The sequence below is a fragment of the Misgurnus anguillicaudatus genome, unplaced genomic scaffold (genome assembly GCF_027580225.2).
Source record: "Misgurnus anguillicaudatus unplaced genomic scaffold, ASM2758022v2 HiC_scaffold_26, whole genome shotgun sequence".
Classification (NCBI taxonomy): Eukaryota; Metazoa; Chordata; class Actinopteri; order Cypriniformes; family Cobitidae; genus Misgurnus; species Misgurnus anguillicaudatus.
The window spans coordinates 1636214-1658194 of NW_027395276.1; the positions used below are offsets into that span (position 1 = coordinate 1636214).

The following is a 21981-nucleotide window of genomic DNA, read 5'->3' on the forward strand; positions in this document are numbered from 1 at the left end:
AAAAAGCTAAGAACTACTTTGAACACTATGCAAATTACACAAAATCCCACCATACATTTTGTGAGTTTGCAACACAATATCTGCAAAGGAAAAATCATTGTTACCAAGCAGCACCAAGGGAAGACAGTTGGTGTGGCTTAGTTTAATCTTCCTTTCAAGATACCGTGAAGAATGTACCTGTGAATGAGGCTCAGACCAGCGAAGTGCCAAGAGGAAAGATCAGACGATTTATCCCATTGAAGGCTGCAGACATCCATCAGAATGAAGACGTACGATGTGAGGGCAGCTCCTGCCATTCAAAGGCGGAACTGGATGACAGATACCAGATGCTGTTGAAGATGGAGTGCAGATTTTTCTAAGAGGATAGAAACACCTAATACTTATTCAAGTCTTGTTTATAAAATTAAGTCTCACACTACATCATTTTAGTAATAGTAATAGTTTCACTCAAAAAGCATACTGTTCCTTAAAGAAAAACACCACAGTTTTTTTATATTTTACTATGTTCTTACCTCAACTTAGATGAATTAATACATCTCTATCTTTTTTCAATGCGTAGACTTAATCTTTGTACAGCGCCTCATCAATGTGTTAGCATTTAGCCTAGCCCCATTCATTCCTTAGGATCCAAACAGGGAAGAATGTAGAAGCCACTCAACACTTCCATGTTTTCCCTATTTAAAGACTGTTACATGAGTAGGGTTTCTAACAGGGTTCCCACACCTTATTTAACTTCAAATTTAAGGACCTTTCGAGGACTTTCCAGGTGCAATACCCTCAAATTCAAGGACTAAATGTGGGGACACATTTCAAGTGAGAGCAAGATTACATCGTGTTACCTTTTAGAATACATTGTTACAGTTCCCTTTCAAGGGAACTCGCGCTGCGTCACTGCGGTGACACTTTGGGGACGCCTCCAGGGGTAAGTGTGTCTGAATGTGTATATCAAATTCAACCAATAGCGAGGCTTAACGACAAATACAGGGTGACGCAGGAGCCAGGAAGTAGTTCGCTATCTGAAATATTGCCAAAGACGGCGTTACAGGGACGCAGGAAGTATGGCAAGGGAGACGCAGCGTCTCGTTCCCTTTTCAGGAAACAACATTTACATACGTAACCAGAGATGTTTTCATGTGTCAAACACAACTATGCAAAAAAGCATTTTGGTATGAATCAACATTCGCATAAAGAAGATATATAAGCATTTAAAGCAAACAGTTTAGCACGTGTGCTTAAAAAGTCTAGAATTTTTATGATATTATCCTACACAATGATCTGTACCTATGTATGTATATTTTCAAGAACTTTCCAGGGCCTTGAATTATTTCACCCAGATTCACAAACTTTTAAGGATTTCAAGGACCCGTGGGAACCCTGAAAGTCCAAATATCAGCACTTCTCTGAAACAGATATTTCTGTTCAGGATAAACAGCTGAAGATACAGTAACTAGAATGTTGGACCTGAAGTAAACTTTAGGATAAAACTGTAAAAAAACTCACCGGTTTCCAGACATGCACCTAATTGGCCCTATGGGATTTATAAATCTCTCCTGTAGTGTATACACTGTATATGACCTCTGCTAGACATCTGCGATTCTCTAAAACAATCGCAGACTTTATCCCGTTCCTAAAGGGTCACACTGGACAACCTAAAAGACTTAGGAATAGCATTTTATGAGTAAATACTTGTAAATAATGCACACATGATTTATTGATGACATCTAAAACACAATGTGCTTCATACCAAAACATCACATGAGAGCAGATTAAGTTAACTAACAAATAATACAATTACTCAAAGAATTAGCAAAATGTAAAGGAAAATGTTTATCACACGTTAATGTACATCACATGATCTTCTTCAGGTACAGAATACATAATAATACATTTTACGATGTACACACAATGAACAGGTTAAACCAGATTTTGTGCTTATCATTCTGTAATGGTCATCAAGTTCATACTGTATACTACATTTCTCAGGAAAACAGAACTGAATTAGGATCAGTATATGATGCCTGTTTTAGGACTACTTAAAGGAACACTCCACTTTCATAAAAAAAACCCTGATAATTTACTATGTCAAGATGTTTATGTCTTTCTTTGTTTTGTCAAGAAGAAATTGAAATTGTAAACGGTTGAGGTCCACTAAAGTCTTAGCCTGGGTGCCAGCCAAACTTAGCCCCGCCCACAACATTTAAGGTTGGGAAGTTCGGTCTGGGGTCGCTCCATTGTGGCTTTACTATGCTCGGACGAAAGCAGATCGAGCCAATCAAATTGTCCGGGAGGGCTTTATGCGATGATGGAAAGATTATCAACAGTAATGTAATCAACGTCACCAAAGAGCGCTTGCTTTGTTTACAACAAAATGGCTGCCGCTGGAGAATTCAGTTGTGTGGATTTTGCCATCAAGTCTGTTCTAGAAGATATCGACAGCACATTGATTTTAAAAGGGGAACAGAAAAACGCAATCAAGGGATTGCAACTCGGTGCGCACGACAACGTGGATATAACTAGTGGTCGTTGCCAGCTCCTTTTCGGAAGCCCGTGGATGAAGTTCATTTAACTTACAAATGGTAAGAGATAGACTGACTGTATGACTTAGTAAATAACTCACAATGTCGTGATATGAATCAAATGTTGTAAACATAGTAGCTGTCGATGTACGTTTGCTAACTCAGGCTTAGTACAATCATACACTGTTAGACTTTTTATTGTATATATGCGTAACTCACTGGCAACGTGCCCCATTACAGTACCATAACTGTACATGTTTTTACAGTATGATGGCTTTACCGCAGTTCCATTTTACAGAATAATACCCTTACTGTAACCTAGTTTTAAAAAATATATATTGACTTAAAGGGGAATCAAACCCAGGTCGCCCGGGTTTGATCCCAGGTATTTACACTTCTGAAAAACAATTAACATTTTGAAATTTGCTTCACTGCTAAAAGGATAACAAATAAAATGTAATTAATTTCATTTATTTTTCCATTTTATATGCTTTTATAACACTGTTTTATTCAACTACAGTAGCACTACTGCTGTTGTTTTACAGCAGTCTACCGCAAATTCAAAACATACAGTAAATCACTGTAAATTAAATGTTAATACCCATAATGCAATGCATATTACAGTAATGAACTGGAAAAGAAAATGATGGTATTTTACTGGGCATTTTGTGGTAAGTAACTGTAGAAATTATAGTTTATTAAGTCTAACAGTGTAATGTTAGTCTCATTTGTAGCAAAATAACTAGCAGTTCAAGCTGCAAAAGGACAGAAGTCACACACTCGGTTGCTCTGATTGGTTGTAGATCTATCCAATTGAGTGCAGAGGCATTTTTGTCCTGGTTCGGTTGAAACACACCCCATAATTACAGCCCAATGGAGCCGTATCAGACTCAAATTCTAACTAGAATTGACAACACCAGGCTACTAAAGTCTGTTAAATTGAGAAAAATCCTGGAATATTTTCCTCAAAAAACTTAATTTCTTTTCGACTGAATAAAGAAAGGAATCAACATTTTGGATAACATTGGGGTGTTTAAATAATTAGGATTTGTTTTGTAAAGTGGAGTAATTCTTTAAAGGCGGAGTCCACGATGTTTGAAAAACGCGTTGGAAAAGGAGACGGGCCGACTACCAAAACACACTTATAGCCAATCAAATCAAATCAAATGCAGGGTTGGGGCGGGTCTATCAACAGAAGGTCCAGATTCTATTGGGGTAGGGGCGTGTTTGTTTAGGTGATCTCAAATATCAACATTTGGCTTTCAAACATCATGGACTCCGCCTTTAAGGAAGTTTTAGATTGTAGCTTCACAATAAACACATCTAATTTTTTTTCTGATCGTTTTTAAGGCACTAATAAATGTACTTGTATGTTACACTTATGTTAAAAGTTGACTGTAATACTTTATTATTTATAACAGACAATGTCATAAAAAATGTCCCAAGCTATTTGAAAAGCTTCTAATAGTACTGTATGTACAATTTAGGTACAGATATGTATACATTTGGTACCTCTGAGGTGGTAATATGAACTCTTTAAGCGCAAATCTGTGTACTAGTGACAGTTAGAGGACATTTCTTGGTCATTTTTTTTATGTTTGAGGTAAAATAAAATGATAATTATAATTATTAACGGACTTTAGTATTATATTTATGCTTCCAACGTTTTGGTGTTTGAATGTGCTAATTTAGAGAAAGTTGTTTTGATACAAATGACACATTCAATACTTATGCATGACAGAAACACTTCAACCTTGTTTTCCTAATTAAAAGATAAGCTTAAACCCAAAGACACTGGGGCGGGATTTTACAGACAAGGCTTAGACAAAGCCAGGACTAAACCTTAGTTACATTAGCACATTTTATAAGTTTTTACATGGCAGTGATATAATTTAAGATATGTCAGTTTAAGTTGTTTTCAGTTAAGCAGCTCACATTCATTTTAGTCGGGGATAAGCCTCGAGCCTTTTCAACAGTAAACTCTGCCCTCTGGTGGCTAAATAATAATTTCTCACTTCAATGAGCTTATAAAGGATAGTTCACCCTAAAATGAAAATTATGTCATCATTTACTCACCCTTACAAACCTGTATATATTTCTGTGTTCTGCTGAACAAAATGAAGATATTTGTAATCAAGAAGGAAGCAGCAGCAGCACCATTTACTTTCATAGTTGAAAAAAATAATACTATGAAAGTCAATAGTGCTCATACACGGTTCGGTTACAAACATTGCTCAAAATATCTTCCTTTGTATTCAGAAGAAATTTATACAGGCTTGTAACAACTTGAGGGTGAGTAAACGATGACACAAGTTTTAATTTCAGGGTAAACTGTCCCTGATAAAATGTCATGTCACAATAAATATTGAACTACATTTATGGGGTGTACACACCAAGTGCGAAGCATCGCATTCCTTACTTTAGATTAAACGCGGGATGTAACTTTGTGACATCCTTATTTTTTGCTTAAGTTAAATATTTTAAACTTGCGCAAAGATGAATTTAAGGCAAATAATGCGTGTTTTCACGACAATCACAGCACCCAATTCGAGTCATTCTCATCATCCCGTGAGTTCACGTCTTTCCGCTTCTTTGCTTTGACTTTGTATGTAATCTCGCGCAAATTGTTGATCATGTATGATTTTAAGCTTTCAACACATTTGAGGTATTTTTAGTCGATCGGATAAAACAAAACTAACTTTCTTGTAACTTTGCTGTAAAGTTTAGCACTAGCAACTTCAAGGTTATGAGTTCGATTGCCTGTAAATAGCATGTACTTATTACATTTATAGGTTAATTGCACCGTAAGTTGCTTTGAATAAAAGTGTCTGGCAAATGCATAAATGTAAACGACTTAAACAAAACTATGATTTTCTTTTAAAAACAATAGCAAAATAGCACAAAATTGGTATAAAGGCACTTGGTCTTTTAAAGGGTTAATTGCTAACCTATAGAAATACAATGTTACTATATGTATAAAATACTTGGTATTAAACTAACGCCTTAAACATCTTTATACATCCAAATCCCTTTTATAAATAAACCTAAATTAAAACACTGGTTTACGTTTATTTAGGCCAGATTTACTTGAATATCCTGGGTTTATTTTTAACCTAACACTCATGTGCTGGATTAAGGTGATAGTACTGACTCATCCCTCAGTGTCTTATAAACGAAAAAAAAAAACATATTTATAGTAATACGCTAGCAAGGCACTATGATGAGCACTGCTGTTGTTAATAGGATGCGTGTTTGTAGTGTGACCAGGCTTGAGAGGTGTCTAACAGCAGCGTTTGCTGGAGGGAGGAGCTTGCCGCGTCAATTTGAAAGATTCGTTGCTGTCAGCGTCTGTGTTTTCCAAAGGAGGAATCTGTCGACCTGCAGAAGATCAGGAAATGAAGAAAAACAATAACACAATAAAAATGATATTATGCAATAGCCTCTGTTACCATAAATTTACAAAAAAAAAGTAAGTTTCCTGCACTCTTAGAACGAATGTGTTAAAAACAACACATTAGTGTTGATTCTGGGACAACACACTAACTGCGTTGTCCTGGAATCCACCCATCTCTGTGTTATTATTGAAACAACACATTTTGTGTTACTTTTAACACAACATGTGTTATACTTGAACACAAAATCAACACAAAATGACACATAATGTGTTAAAATTACACATAATGTGTTAAAAGCTTACCGCACAATGATGTGTAAAAAATTAACACATCCTTTCTAAGAGTGTGGTTGCCTTAAAACTTTGAGTTGTTTTGACTTAAAACATATTAGTATATATTTTACTAGCTGTGAGACGTTTGCTATTACATATTTAAAACAATTTATTAGTCTAAACCTACACTAATCTTGACACAATATATTGTTGGAAAGCTCTCAGATTTAGGTTTCAGTTCATCACCATTTTGCAAAAACAGACATAGTAAGAGTGGTTTTCTAAAATATCATGGGCCAACATGTGGGTCCAAGGTGTTGTTACATATTTATTAACCTGAAATATTCTTGACAAACGATATATTGTTGGAAAGCTCTAAGAATGTAGTTTTCATATTTTAAGTCCATTCGATGATAGAAATTGTATATACTACAATAAATCACGTTTCCCCCCATTAAAAAGACCTGTCTAAAATCGATTCTGCATCGTAAGGCTGCGATTCTTTGTTTCATGCGCAGCTTGTGCGTGTACAACGGCATTTGGTCATTAAGAAGTCCTTATCAATCTAAAATCATTATGAGTCGGAGTCGTTTATAACGTGCATTTAAAAAAGCAACACTCGTTAAACAAAATCATTCAAAATATTCTTTATTATCATGAAAATACCTAAAACAATCTGAAGAACGGCGATATAAATATTCTTATAGACATTTCCTGGAATAGCGTTTGTAATGCTACTTCTGTGCCACAAAGGGAGTTTCTGCACGAGAGCGCCCTCTGGCTTTTGGATGTGGTGGCATTTCACCGTAATTCCTTTAAATTCGTTTATTGAGAAAACGCGCATTAGCACGATTAATCGTTACAGCCCTATATTATATATTGTAATTTTGTTAAATGTCACTGAACCCGAAGAATACATATTAAGTATATTCATAATTGTAATATCCTTCAAAATAAATCTATAAATCTTCAAAGATCTTGACAACCTATATAACATCGCAAAGCTCTAAAAATGTAGATTTCATGTTTCAAAACTTTTTTGCATAAATAATAATGCAGTGACAGTAATTTATTAATTGTGACAAGATTATGCAGCAAACCGTTGACACCTACTGCCATTGTTGGTAAAACCACTAAAAGTGTAACGCAAACCTCTTTTTTTTATTTTAACTTGAAATTTGGAACCGAATTAGTTAACACTTGAGGCTTTATTTTTGTAAAACATTTGTAAAACTAAAAATTTTAATGTTATGTTTTTAAAAATAAAATACATACTTTATTGCCTTATTTTATTTTTATAAATTTAAATTGCTATAACTTTTTTTAATATTCATAACTCCAAACACCTCAGTGAAAAAAAAGAAATAATAGTTGTATTTATTGTTATATTTATTTGAAGATGCACCTCAATACTCAAAAAGGAGTGGGTGAGAGTTAAAAGTTAAGAAAAGTAAAAAAAAATTATCAGTGACTGGATATAAAAAATAATAATAACATTTTATCTTCAGTAAGGTTCAGTGCGTGCCATGAAAAACTTATTTTTTTTGTAAATATGATCAAGACAATGCTAGGATAGACACAAAGATGGATTACAAGAGGGAGCTGGGATGTGCTGGGTGTGATCAATTAAAAAGTTCTTACTGATTTTTTGGAACAGTTCCTCTATGTTTACAGCATTTCTGGCGCTGGTCTCCATAAAAATGGCAGCAATCGACTCTGCAAAATCTTTCGCCTCTTTAGTCGGAACTTCCCTAAAAAGACATCGACAGACAGGTTATTGAAAAATAGTGCAGGATTAGATAGATTTTTTTTCTTTAGGAATCATGAAAAGTGACCATTCAGTGAGTTTGCAGAAGATTGTATGGGATTTACATTTACACATTTGGCAGACCCTTGAGACCCCCACATATGATGAACCTTTAGCGAGGGTCCCCTTTCCTAATATTTACATCCAAAGAAACATTTAAACTGTAATTGTAAATATAGTAATTGTAATATTATAAAGACAGCTAAACTTGTTAACAAACTACCCATAGACTTTTCAAGATTTGTGCTTTGTCTTTTTTCCTCTTTACATTTTCTGGGGACCCCTTGAAATATTCTGGGGGACCCCTGAGGGTACCCGGACCCCAGTTAGAAAACCCCTGGTGTAGATAACGTCAGAATGGGAAATTATTATTATTATTATTTTGTGAAATAATATGTACTGAATCTTGCACAAGAAGACTTTTATTGTGTAGTAATACAGCAAACAGGGTCAATTATGATTTAAATTTGACTTTTATGCGATAGTTATTTTCGTTTGTAAAGTTTTACATATGGATTTTTTCCAGAAAATCACATGGATTATCCTCAGAAGGCCTTTATTAACCCCATGGAGCCATGTGGATTACTTCTGTGAAGAATGAATGCATTTTTTGGGCTTGAAAGACATTTTCTAAAATAACTCAAATTGTGTTCATCTGTCCCAAACTATCCCTTTAGATAAAAAAAACATAATACTGTACGCACGAGTGTCTGGAAATAAACCTGAAGAATATCATTGGTTCTATAATATAGGGTTTTATTAACCTGATGTCACCCAGGTCGTTCTTATTTCCTGCTATAGCCACAACTATGTCCTCTGGTCCATGTTCTTTCAGTTCCTTTACCCATTTCTTTAATGTTTGAAAAGAGTCCTGCAAACAAGCACATGAGAAACAACAAAGATAAAACTTAAGGGGACTTTTATGCTCTTATGTTGAGTTGTTTCATTCAAGATTTAACTTTCATTAAAGAATAAACAAATGTGTCTCCAAAAATTCCTTTGGAGAAATACAGTCAAAACAGAACACGAGTTTTCATTACTTTGGTAACTTAAATTATCTTATATCTTAATATTTTATATGAGATCCACGTGAAATGTTTTGACATCCTGAAAATTGTTGACTCTATTAATGCATTATCTAGAAGAATCAATTGAGATGATTGTTTCTTATGGAAAATTACTAAATGTTAAGACATTTACATTTATGAACTGGACAAACACACTGTATCAGAACCTACCAGTTTAGTGATGTCATACACAATCACGGCTGCCGCAGAGCCTCGGTAATACATGGGAGCCAATGAATGAAACTGTGGAATAATAACATATACTCTATTATTACGTAAAAGAATTAAAGCTATTTAAAGATTTATGAAATCCATTTTTGACCCTGGACCACAAAACTGATCATAAGAGGATAAAAAAAAATTAGATTTATATATTGTCTGTTGAATAATTAAGCTTTTCATTAATAAACAGGGGTGTAACGATTAACCGCGCAAATGCGCGTTTTCTCAATGAATGAATTTTAATGAATTACGGTCAAATCCCGGTACATCCGAACCCCAGGGTGCACTCTCATGCAGAAACTTTGAATATTTTGAATGATTTTTATTTAACGAGTGTTGCTTTTTTAAATGCACTTTATAAACGACTCCGACTCATAATGATTTTAGATTGATAAGGACTTCCTACTGACCAAATGCCATAGTACACGCATAAGCTGTGCATGAAACAAAGAATCCCAGCCTTGCAATTCAAAATCGAATTCAGACAGGCAATTTTAATGGGACATGCGATTAAACCGTTACATCCCTATTAATGAATGGTTTGTTCTGATAGGACAATATTCTGGAATCTGAAGGTGCAAAAATAAAAATCCCTTTAAAGTTGTCCAAATAAAGTCTTTACCAACACATATTACTAATAATACATATACTTTTTTATATATTTACCATAAGATAATAAGGAAAAATCATGTTCGATAAAGATATTTTGACCCAAACAATCTACTGTTGGCTACTACAAATATTTACCTGCGAATTATGACTGGTTTTGTGCTCCAGGGTCATATTTAGGTGTCAGACACATAGAAATCAAAGGATAGCTAAACTATTTAAAACAGATTTGTGACTTTAAACATTAAGATTTGGTGTCTGCTAGCTAAGGCTAGCATCACATTAGATGTTGCATACTGTTATGTTGCGTTTACACCAGCCGCGGTAGAGGCAGCAGAAACGCGCTATTCGCGCATAGTTGGACGCTTGAACATTTGAATTTACTCGTTTCATTCGCGCGTGAAAGCCACGCATGAAATTCTAGTCATTCAAGATATTCACGTGGAAATCCGCCACAGGGGAGGGGCTTCTGCGACTCTGCTGAAACTCCGCTTGCTTCCTGTAATCACGTCACTACTACAGCAAGGCCATGATTGGTTAACGCGGTGCGGAAATCCGGCGAAGTTCAGATTTTTCAACTCACGCATTTCCCGCAGCAACGCTCAATTCGCGCAGAACGCGGCGCGTGTTTTGTGCAATTCGTGCAACGCATGCCTAATCGCGTCTTTGCATTGACTTAACATGTAAATCACCTGCGCTTGGCGGCTCTACCGTGGCTGGTGTAAACGCAGCATTAAGCCGAAAGTATACTAGGGACGTCCGCGTATGCGCGCCGTCCGCATGACGTCATTTTTGTCATCAGGAGGGTCCGCGGTCCAAAATTTGAGACCACGCGGACAGTGCGCGTACAGTCCGCATACAACAGCGCATGCGAGTGAAAATATTTAGACAGGACACTCCACTACAAACAATTATGTAAGGAATAATTGACGATGGGCCATTGAATTATAAGAAAATAATGCACACCAAGGTGGTAATGTGGCACGACGCGAAGCAGAGTATTATTTTCAAATAATTCAAAGGACCGGAGTCAATTATTCCGCTTATACCACGGTTACCACAAATATTGCTCTGGTGCCTATTTTTAAGACATTTGAAAAGTTAGGTGTGCGGTTTACAGAAAAATAATCAACACCCATAGAACATTTCTCAGCCAATCAGAATGCAGCATTCAACAGACCCGTGGTATAAACAAAGGAAATAGACACCATTTGCACACACACTATCGTTTTTCTTCTTTAACTTTTACTTCTTCCATGAACAGAAAGCTGTGGAGCATGTTTGTTACCATAATGTTTGATTCTTGTTCTTTGTTGTCTTCTTGTTTGTTCTAAACTGTGTTTGCAATGGTGGATCGGTTACTTTTCTTCACCTATCCTAATGTTTTAATGTACTGTAAATGTCGCCAAATCAGTGCTGCCCTGACGGCCTGTTAGAGTAATAATTTGAATAAGAAATCATTTGTATTGCGTATAGTGTCGAGTGCGGCCATCCGTGTGTAGCCGCGGGGAGTATACTTGGAAAGCTGCGCGGACGCTTGAGCGCGTGAGCCGGACGCGGAAAAAAGGTGTACCCCGGCCTTTACACTTGGACAAGCAGATAAAACCTTAGGTACCTTGCACACCAAAGCGTTTACTTCTGCGTATGTTTTCAATAAAAGTGCAGCACTCAGCGTTTTTCCACGTTCAGCATTGGGCGCCGGGAGTTTTTGTTATTATTGGGTGAAACGATGAATATCACTTCTTACTCGGCCATCCAATCACAGTGAAGGGGGGTGGGACAAATATCACAACAACCAACCGGCGCATCATTCAGTGACTGATAAATAAAGCAGAAGTATCATAGCAACCAAAAAGCTTAGCTGAAAAAATGCTGCCAAGCGCCTACAGTCAACATCCACCTGGCTTTTTAGCTGTGTTTAAACGCCTTGGTGTGCACGCCCCCTTAGTGTTGAGTCCCGTCATAAAATGAACTTCTTCAAACATTATGGGGCGGTTACCCGGACAGGGCTTATCCTAGTCCCAGACTAAAATGCACGTTTAAGCTGCCTTAATTTAAAAACACCTTGCACTAACATATCTTAACATCTATCAGTGCCATTGTTTGTCTTAAGATGTACACCAGCTTTATTTTTTGTAAGGTATGTATGTTTATAAAACTACTTAAATGTCCCAATATAAGGCCTAATCCTGGATTTATCTAAACCCTGTTCAGGAACTGCCCCAATATGATCATTTGTGATGATTTGAACAGATGCAGGAAATTTGTTGTTATGCAGGAAATTTGTTGATTGTAAAATTAGACCCATATTTTTAAGCAATCGTATATCATTTTCCAAACACACAGACATGTTTCCACCACACCCAATGACTCACAACTACAGTGACCTCTGATCTGTGTGTTGGAAATAAAATATTAACTGATGTTAAAATGTAACACAGAAATGCTAAAGCAGACACAGCAATTTGTACTTGGTTACATGATACATTGTGAGTGCAATTTCTATTTGGATTCTATTATAATCAAAACATTCACACTGTCCATTTTTATGGTAAAAAATTAAAGGAAAAGGCATTCTGCACGTCCTTTCTTTGTTGAAAAGAAAGAACCATAAACCACAAATGTTTTAAAAAAAATCCCCAACTGAGCTAAATAGGTTAAGTGCAGTGACACAAGTTCAAATACATTATGCTTATGTGCTTATAAAGCAGTATGGTAAGGACTGACGGGAATGAGTGGGAAATACCCAACTTATATTTTGTGTTTGTATTGCGGGCACCAAATTTTATTTATAACAAAAAACAAATATCAACAGAACATAAAAACATGCAGCATTTTGACAGAGAAAATGCCAAAGTGTCCTCTGTGACATAATAGAAAAACAAAAGTAAGACTCAATTTTTATCCACTGGGACTTGACTCAATTGTGGAAAATGTGGATTTCATAACTAAAGAAAGCAGGTATAGCTGGAGGGGAGAGGCCGAAAAAGAAGAGGGCTTGTGATAACATGGAAAGAAATTTTATTAGTTATTTTTGTGTCTTAAATTTTTATGTAAGGCAACACTACTGTAAGAAAGAAGATAACATGTAAGTGGACAGAGGCGAACAGAATCAGCACCTCAAGGTGGGAATGAAACTCGGATCATTTCTATCCTTGGAGGATTTATGCACAGTAAGACCAAAATTTTCACAAAGTAAAAAGAAGCCAAATTAATTAACAAAATTAAACAAAGTCTCACCCGTTCCTGTCCTGCTGTGTCCCAGATCAAAAACTTGTGAAGTTCATTCCCAGAGGGGACGGTCTTTGTTAAAAATGAAGCACTGAGGACAGAGAGAGATGCTGTAAATATCAAAAATACCCCATAATTTACTACAGGATCAGGAAACAATCAATGCAAATTTATAAGAAAAATATACATATTTTAAACTTTAGAAACAATAATAACTAGCTTCCGGTAACAACGCCATCTTGGGACTCAAAAGCTACTGCGCAATGTACCCATGGCAACCAACGCTCACTAAGCTAAAGTTCTCTTGTGAATCATGGGTGTCCAAGATGTCATTATTGGAAACTAGTTATTATAGTTTATAAAGTTTGAAATGTGGATACTTCTTACTAAATTGCATTGATTACCCGCAAAAGGCCTTTATTAACCCCTTGGAGCCGTGTGGATTACCTCTGTAAGGATGAATGCACTTTTTTGGGATACTTTGGAAAGTCAGAAGTTGTTCCCTGATCCCTGTTTTCGACTACCATTATAAAGCTCGAAAGACCAAGGACATTTGCCGAAATAACTCCAAATGTGCTTATCTGAAAGATGATGGTCATATGTATCTCGGATTGCTTGAGGGCGAGTAAATCTTGGGGGAATTTTGATATTTGGCTGTAGTATCCCTTTAATATTCCCATCTTAAATTCTTACATGCTTTCCTACTTGTTATATTAGTTAAAATGTGATATATTCAGGGGTTAAATTGGGATTTGTTATGTGGGGGGGGGATCTGCGGGGAGGGTACTTTAAGGGGTAACATGTTTAATACTGATGACAGCAAAGCCACTGGTGTGTTTTAATGACATTCTGGACCTCTGATAGGATTTGATAAGTTTCAACATTAAATCTGTGCCAGAGATTGACCACAAATATTTTATAAAGAGTGTCTGAATTTTAAATTATGCAAATCAATGAGTTTGACACCCTATATCCATTTGTTGCACATGTCATTATGCACAATTGATCAAACTTTAAATGAAGTAAAAGGAATCAACCTCCTTGAATAATTCTATATGCATAAGATAGGCTACCCAAAAAGATTAAATTAACAAGAAAAGGTACAACACACAGTACTGTATCATCAACATGTCTAATAAATTAGCAATAGAGATTCCCTATGCTGGTCAGCAGCTAAAACAATCGTAAGGTTTGATTTGTGTAATCAAAATACATAAATGTATTAAACTATACAATGAGTTATATGCAGTGTTATCCAGTTAACATACCGGTACTGTAATTAGATGAGTGACATACATACTTTAGTCCTTAACACATTTCTAGTCTTCTATTAAGTTTCCTCGACGTGGGCACCATTATTACCTCTCTCTCTCTCTCTCTCTCTCTCTCTCGTCTCTACAATGTCAAATGATCCTGTGTGAAAGCGCGTTCTTGAAGTTCTTGAGTTTTTTCGCTCGAGTTGCATAACTTACGCGAAGACGCGTTTAAAAGGAAAAGCGCGTGTTTCCGCGGCAATTGCGCCGCCCAATTCGCGTCATTTGCATCGCCCCGTGCGAGGACGCGTCTGATTGCGTCTTTGCATTGACTTTGTATGTAATCTACTCCCGCAAATCGTTGAACTTGCGTTGGTGAGTATGCCCCATAATGAATGGAAACGCATTATTCCCTTCGCGTCAGTGCACACGCACCAGCGCAGCGAGTACACACGCACAAGCGCAGCGGGTACACTGGCACGAGCAGAGCGAGACCTTCAGCCTATGTGCCGGAGCTTAGCCCCGGACGGCCCCGGCCCAATTTAAACCCTGTATTCATTACATTTATGCAATGTTACTAGGAGGTACACTGATAAGAGGTAAACTCAACAAGACAATGTATCTCTAGGAGAAGAACTCAAAACCTTAATCTACAACATAAGACTGAAATATATAAAAATGTTTTTCCATTCAGGTTTCTAAATACTAGAACACAAGGTACACAAGGTTGTAAGTGGCCTTGTAAATTAATAAAAATTGTGTCAAACAACATAAACCTGTAAAATACAGACATCATGCAAAGAGATGACACCAATTAGTAATGGTGACTAAAATATATATAATGCGCAATGTTACGAAAATGTTTTGCAAGAGTTTTGATTAAATTGCAACATAGAAATCTAAAAATATGTTCCCTCCAATTGTGAATGACTAACAGCAGAAAGAGAAAAAGGACAAAGAGAACATGCTGATGTAAACACAACTGAGAACTAGCAAAAAAAGCTGCTTAAATAAAACTGCAAGTCAACTTTGGAATGGGGGTTTTGACTCATACAGGAGCCATTAGACATTCTTAGACACATTCTTCCACTGAAGCAGAGAGTCAGGTCACATACTTCATATAAATCAAAGTCTAAACGGCAGCATTCAAACGTGTTTTCCTGATCTCAATTACATGCAAATAATATATTATATAAAAACATATACTTTTAACATATGGTCAATTCCATGCAAATGTCAACCTAACATGAAAATAAAAGTTTTAACCATACTGAAATCTCAAATGTCAATATTTGGTGGTTTAAATACTTGTGCAAAGTCTCTGTTAAAGTTTTTCGAGCATTTTTTGTATTATTTTCCATAGTTTAGTAAGTGCAAATTTTAGAACTGTCACATCCATAATGCTGTTTCTTCCCCTTAAATGTTTAAATAAATATTATTTGTTCTTTGAAGATACATCCTTTCTTCATTTGTTGGTATTATTGAATCTGGTTTGTGCATTTTAATTCACAGAATTCCTACAAAGTATAATGTCTCCCAAAAACCTGTCACATTCATTACGCATGCATGTTTCCCTCATCTTAAATAGAAAACATGAGTATAGACTGATATTATTCTGATGTCTGGACTCTATTATCCAGGGTTTAGGAAAATATAAACAGGTGGCTCAATACAATTAATAACAAATGCATTCTTAAACGTATATTTCGAGTTGCAAATGTCACATCCATAATGCTGGAACTGATCATTTGTGAACAAATACTGGATACCTACCCTATAGTTGGGCTGATGTTGTGGTCAAAGTGATCTTGAACGAATCGACATACAATACTTGATTTCCCAACGCCTGTATCCTGTAAATATTAGAAAAGATAAACGTGAAACAGAAAATAACTACTGTAAATCAATTACAAAACATGCTTCACTTTTAAAGAGCACCTATTACTTTGCTAAAATGAATGTTATTTTATGCATTTACTGTAATACAATGTTTGCGTGGTTTGTGGCTCAAAAAAAATAAAATAATAATAATTCCACATCCCTGAAATGCATTAATTTTGTAAAAAGCTAATTGTTCTAAAAAGCGCAGTGTCCTCTGATTGGCCAGCTAACCAGAAAATTGTGATTGGCCTGAATACCTCTGACCTCAGCTGGAAATGTGACGCTCCTTACCATGTTTGGAAGATTAGCTCTTAATGCAATACTGCAGAGGTTAATATCATCTTTACTACCTTATCAATACGAGCCGAATCTTATCCAGAAAATGCAGATGACCAAGCTGATCGATCAACTTTATCAGCGCGGCTTGAGCAAAATGCAACAGGTTAGTAAGGTAAGGATCCTAAAACATAAAACCATGTCTGCAACCATGTCTAAAACCAAGCGCTACTCTGCACTGCACAAAACTCAAGTTTGAGTCATGGTTTAGTCAGTAGTAAATTCTTTAAATATGAAAAAAACAGACATCTTAGAGGCTGCGAGTCAAAAGCAGACGAAATTATGATAATAACCGTCGTGTCCACATCAACAGGCCCAGGAAGCAAAATGTTGCCTACAATCCGTGGCTGCGTCGGAAATCTCATACTATGGCAGTAACAGTAGGTACTGAATTAGATGAAGTACCTACTCATCAACCATTAAACAGCAGGTACTATATAGTATGAACATGGAAAGTATTCGGACATACTACATCCGCCATATTGATACATCACATGGCATACGTCGTAATAACAACAAGTTAGTCTTTAATTGCAATGAGAATAAACTAGCACAATTTAACCACAACAGTGTTCAATATATATTTTTGCATTGGAATAGAGCCACGTTACCCGCTTTGGACATTTTTTAATAAAATACTGTATCTTCTTCTTTGTTGGATAACACCTCTCCCGGGGGATCGCGGGATAGTAAAAGGTCCATCGAATGAACACTTCGAGATCTTGCCAGAAGTAGTAGGTCATCCGGGTACTTTTCGCCTACTGTTTTTGGAATAGGCTACTATGAATTCGGACTACTTGCTAGGGCTGTGTATCGCCAACAATTTACCGATACGATATGTATCCCGATACAATGCGCATCACGATACAAGACTATTTTGAATTACTTTTTTTTAGTAACATTATTATTATTATTATTATTATTATCTGTTTATTGTACATTGAATAAGCAGTGTTGTAACAGTTGTGTTTTTCCCAGTCATTTATTAGCTTTTGGGGTAACTCATAGAAATACTTAAAATCTCAGAGTTAGTACTTAACTTATGTTTTTTTAAAAGCAGTTTTACAAAGATAGTGCCTTAGGCATTATATTTGTCTCTCATTATTCTATGAATATACGAATATCACTAGGAGCACAGTGGCCCCCAACTGAAAATTTTAGGGGCACAACCAGAAAATTTAGGGGCACACACCGTAAATCAACATGCTAACCAAATATTCACATTTCTACTACTTTCCACTGTATTACTAATAAATACTTTGATGATAAATGCAGAAAGTACAAGGTCCTGTCTCAAATTCAGTGTCACATCACAAAAAAAAGGTCAAATTTACTGGTCACACATGTGCGACTGAGTGTAAAATTCAGTGGCACACTCTCAAATTTTGGTGGCAAAATGCAACCATTTGGTAGCAGTCTGGAGCCCTGTACTGAACTCATTGATTTTAAATACGCGCGCACACGAGAGAGAGAACGCGAGTACGCGGCTCACTATGCAGACACGTGCGCCAGCGAGACAGACACGCAAAGTGAAAGTATACCCCGCTACCTTTAACTCTATGTACTCCGCGGGACACATGTGTCCTTTCCATATGGATCACGGATCAACAGCGATTCGTCACGTTACTTTCAAAAGTGCATCAGAATCGATACGGAATGAGCTGTATCGATGCGCGCATCGTCCGGCGTCCATGACGATGTATCGTCGTATCGATATTTTGAACACAGCCCTACTACTTGCCTCGCCTTCCACTATATATAGTGTGAAAGTAGGAGTTTTTTTTCGAACACACCCTGTGTGTTTGTTGTAATCCACGAAGAGATTTAAAGGGACACACTTTTCTTTGAAAATATGCTAATTTTCCATCTCCCCTAGAGTTAAACATTTGATTCATACCATTTTGGAATCCATACAGCTGATTTAGGGGTATGTCGCTAGCACTTTTAGCATAGCTTAGCACAATCTGATTAGTCCATTAACATTGCGCCTAAAAATAACCAGAGTTTCGATATTTTGTTTAAAACTTGACTCTTCTGTAGTTACATTGTCCTAAGAAAAAATTAGGTTGTGATTTTCTAGGCCAATATGGCTAGGAACTATACTCTCATTCTGGCGTAATAATCAAGAACTTTGCTGCTGTAACATGGCTGCAACAGGCGTAGTGATATAACGCACTGCCTGAAAATAGTTCCCTGCTATTGAAAGATACTAAGGTGCTGGACACACCAAAACTTTTAAACGCGGCTGAAAACTTCTTGAGGATGCTGTTTTTCAGCTGAGTGCCAGCTTTCTTCAGCTGAGCGTTTGGTAGCTGTGATACTTCAGCTGCGAGCCGGTTGGTTGCTGTGGTAATGTCCCGCCCCTCCTCCACTGTGATTGGGTGGCCGTGTGAGAACTGACATTGACGAGCGGAGCTTTTCTCCCACAGTTGAATCTCTTTCAACTCTCGACGCTCAGCTTCGAGCGCGGAAAAATCGCAGAGCGCCGTTTTTCAGCGCGTAAAAAACCCGCTAGCTGCTGGCTTATTTGAAAATGCCGAGCTTCCATTGGAAACAATTGAAAACATGCGCCGGCCGCGGGCGTAAAAGCGTTGGTGTGCACGCCCCCTAAGAGGACTATTTTTGGCTGCTGCGTAATATCATTGCGCCTCCTACAGCCATGTATAGGGCAGCAAACTCCTTGATTATTATGCCAAAATAAGAGTATAGTTCCTAGCCATGTCGGCTTAGAAAATTGCAACTTTTAATTTTCTGTCGGTCTTTGTACACAATGTAACTACAGAAGAGTCAAGCTTTAAATAGGACAAATATCGAAACTCTTTAGTTATTTTGGAATGTAATGCTAATGGTCTAATCAGATTCAATGGATTATGCTAAGCTATGCTAAAAGTGCTAGCGCCAGACCCGGAGATCGGCTGAATGGATTCCAAAACGGTAAAAATCAAATGTTTAACTCTAGGGGAGCTGAAAAATTAGCTTATTTTCAAAAAAGTGCAGTGTCCCTTAAGTTGGAGACAATAACTCACATTATCATTTACTTTGGGATGTGTACCTTTGTATATCGTTAACATGTACTTACACAGCAAAGGAAATGTAAAATCATGAATCGGATAATAGGTGCTCTTTAAGTTGTTACAAAATTGGATGGTGCAAAAAGTAATCATGTGTTATTTAAATCATTACATGATCAGTCTAAAGTAGTCACAATTTTACCTAAATTGAATGAATAAAATGCATACAGCTTAAGTAACTTTATAAAAATATACTGTAGTACAGCTTTAAACGTTTATTATAGCAAATGCGCAGTTTACGCAGCATTTCTAAACTGCAATCAATAACTTAGATTTTTATATACTTACTTAACAACTTATTATTTTTATTTTTACAAAACAGATACGAAATCCTGCTTCAAAACAGTTCAACCCTGTACACTATTCAGTACGCCAGAACAACATAGCGAACACGGCCAGAATCCAGCCGGCGATGACGCCATAGCCGCAAACATTCCTAACGAATGAATTTACGCAATATTTCCATCTTTAGCTCACTAGTAAAACATCTGCTCACAAAAACAAAGACCTTTGCTTATTTGTTAAACAAAGCACGGCGTCTCACATCGCTGAAAGAGGAACTTGGTTGTTGACAAGAAAGAGCAGAATAACACTCACCCCTAGAAGACAAACTTTTAATTCCCTTATGGACATTTTAGAGGTTTGTAAGATAGATGAAATGAGATTAAAAGTGTCCGGTCCTCTGCTGTAGATTCTTGTTCATCATGGTTCCGTTAGTGCGCTTCATCTATAAAACACAAACTCTAAAAAATATCTTTCCCAAATCTAACGGAAACTGACTGGACTGAGAAACTGGGCTGAGCTGTCACTCACATCACGTGACGACCAAAGCCACGCCTTAAAGGGAAAAGTGTCCTAGATTTTTAACTCTTTGATGTTGTTAACCTTTTGGGCATGAATTGAAACATCAAATACTAGGATAATGTAGAAACGCGTTACTTTCTAAATTTCTTTCTTGCTTAAAAAGTATGTTATTTATTGTCTGTATTATTATTTTACTTTGCATTGATTACACTGCAAAAAGTTACTTTCTTAGTTAGTAATTTTGTCTTGTTTTCAGTAAAAATATAAAATAATTCTTAAATGAAGATTATTATTTTATTGTTTTAATTATTTAATTATTTTTTATTATTATTTTAATTATTTTTTTTTATTTTCTTGATGAGCAAAATGACCTAAGAAAATAAATCTAGTTTTTATTTATTGAATTAAATGTTTGAGAAAAAAGTAAACTTATTTCAAGATTTTTTACTTACGCAATTGCCAGATAGGTTTGCTTGTTTTAAGCACACAAAATATTTTTTTTGTCTAAAAACTAGATTTTTTAGGTCATTTTGTTCATCAAGAAAATGCATCGTAAATTAAGAATTTTCATATATTTCTACTGAAAAAAACACAAAAAAAAAACTATACAAGAAAATAATTTGTTTGCAGTGTCCATGTGGTTATGATTTTTTAAAATAAATTGTATTACTTGATTAGTCCATTTGTGTATTTACTATACGTGAATAAGTGTGATAAAACTATTGCACTATTTTCACACACGTAAGACCATTAGGAAATAATAGTGTTAGTAGATGGCATTGTGCTTTGGCAAGTTTATAATTAGTAACCCAGCATGTGAAAATTGCGGTAGTTATGCAGGTGTTTGTCTTTGTAATAATAAAACTATAAAATAACAGCATTATGCAAAGCATTTTGGGAATTTGGGAAACTTTTTGTGTTGATTCCTCCAGATTTTGGTTCCCAGAATGCTTTGCATAAGGCGGTTATTTTAAAGTTTTATTCTGTAATGATGGAGAAATGATAATGTTTAATGTTCATTTTAATTTTCAACAAACTGTTGCCAGTAAATGACATACATTTAAATCGACAGTAAGTTACTGCCAAACAGCTGTTAGTAATGCTGTCATTTCTACAGAAAGTTTTAACAATGCAGTCTGTTTTCTACATGAAATCATCCTACGCAATGTCAAGAGCATTGTGTGACTGATAATATAACATTATATTATTTTCAATATTGACGGAGTAACATCATGTCAAAGATTGAAATCAAACTTTGATGCTAAGATTACAAAACTTTATCCTGGATTTCACAGACAAGTTTTTGTGCTTTTAACTGTTTGTGATTGGACCAAAGATCTCGCAATCTGCTGTATCTTTTGCCACTTAGGCCAGATAAAACCTGCAGGTAAGATGGAAGCCCTGAGAAGTCCTAAAGGGGACATATCGTGAAAATATGTAATTTTCCATGTTTAAGTGCTAATTGGGTCCACACACTGCAAAAATGATTTTCAAGAAAAAAATTCTTAGTATTTTTG

The 21981-nt window shown here is 36.1% G+C and overlaps 1 protein-coding gene across 1 annotated transcript; it reads right to left on the minus strand.

The window, feature by feature from the left end:
- Positions 1–1693: 1693 nt before the first annotated feature.
- LOC129443152 (ras-related protein Rab-31) lies at positions 1694–20418 on the minus strand. Its single transcript, XM_055203582.2, has 7 exons — positions 20258–20418; positions 16146–16225; positions 13129–13210; positions 9229–9300; positions 8755–8861; positions 7825–7934; positions 1694–5894 (listed from the first exon to the last, which is right to left on the minus strand). Exons 1-7 carry the CDS (start codon positions 20291–20293, stop codon positions 5797–5799), a joined length of 585 nt encoding a protein of 194 aa, XP_055059557.2. The 5' UTR covers positions 20294–20418; the 3' UTR covers positions 1694–5796.
- Positions 20419–21981: the final 1563 nt, after the last annotated feature.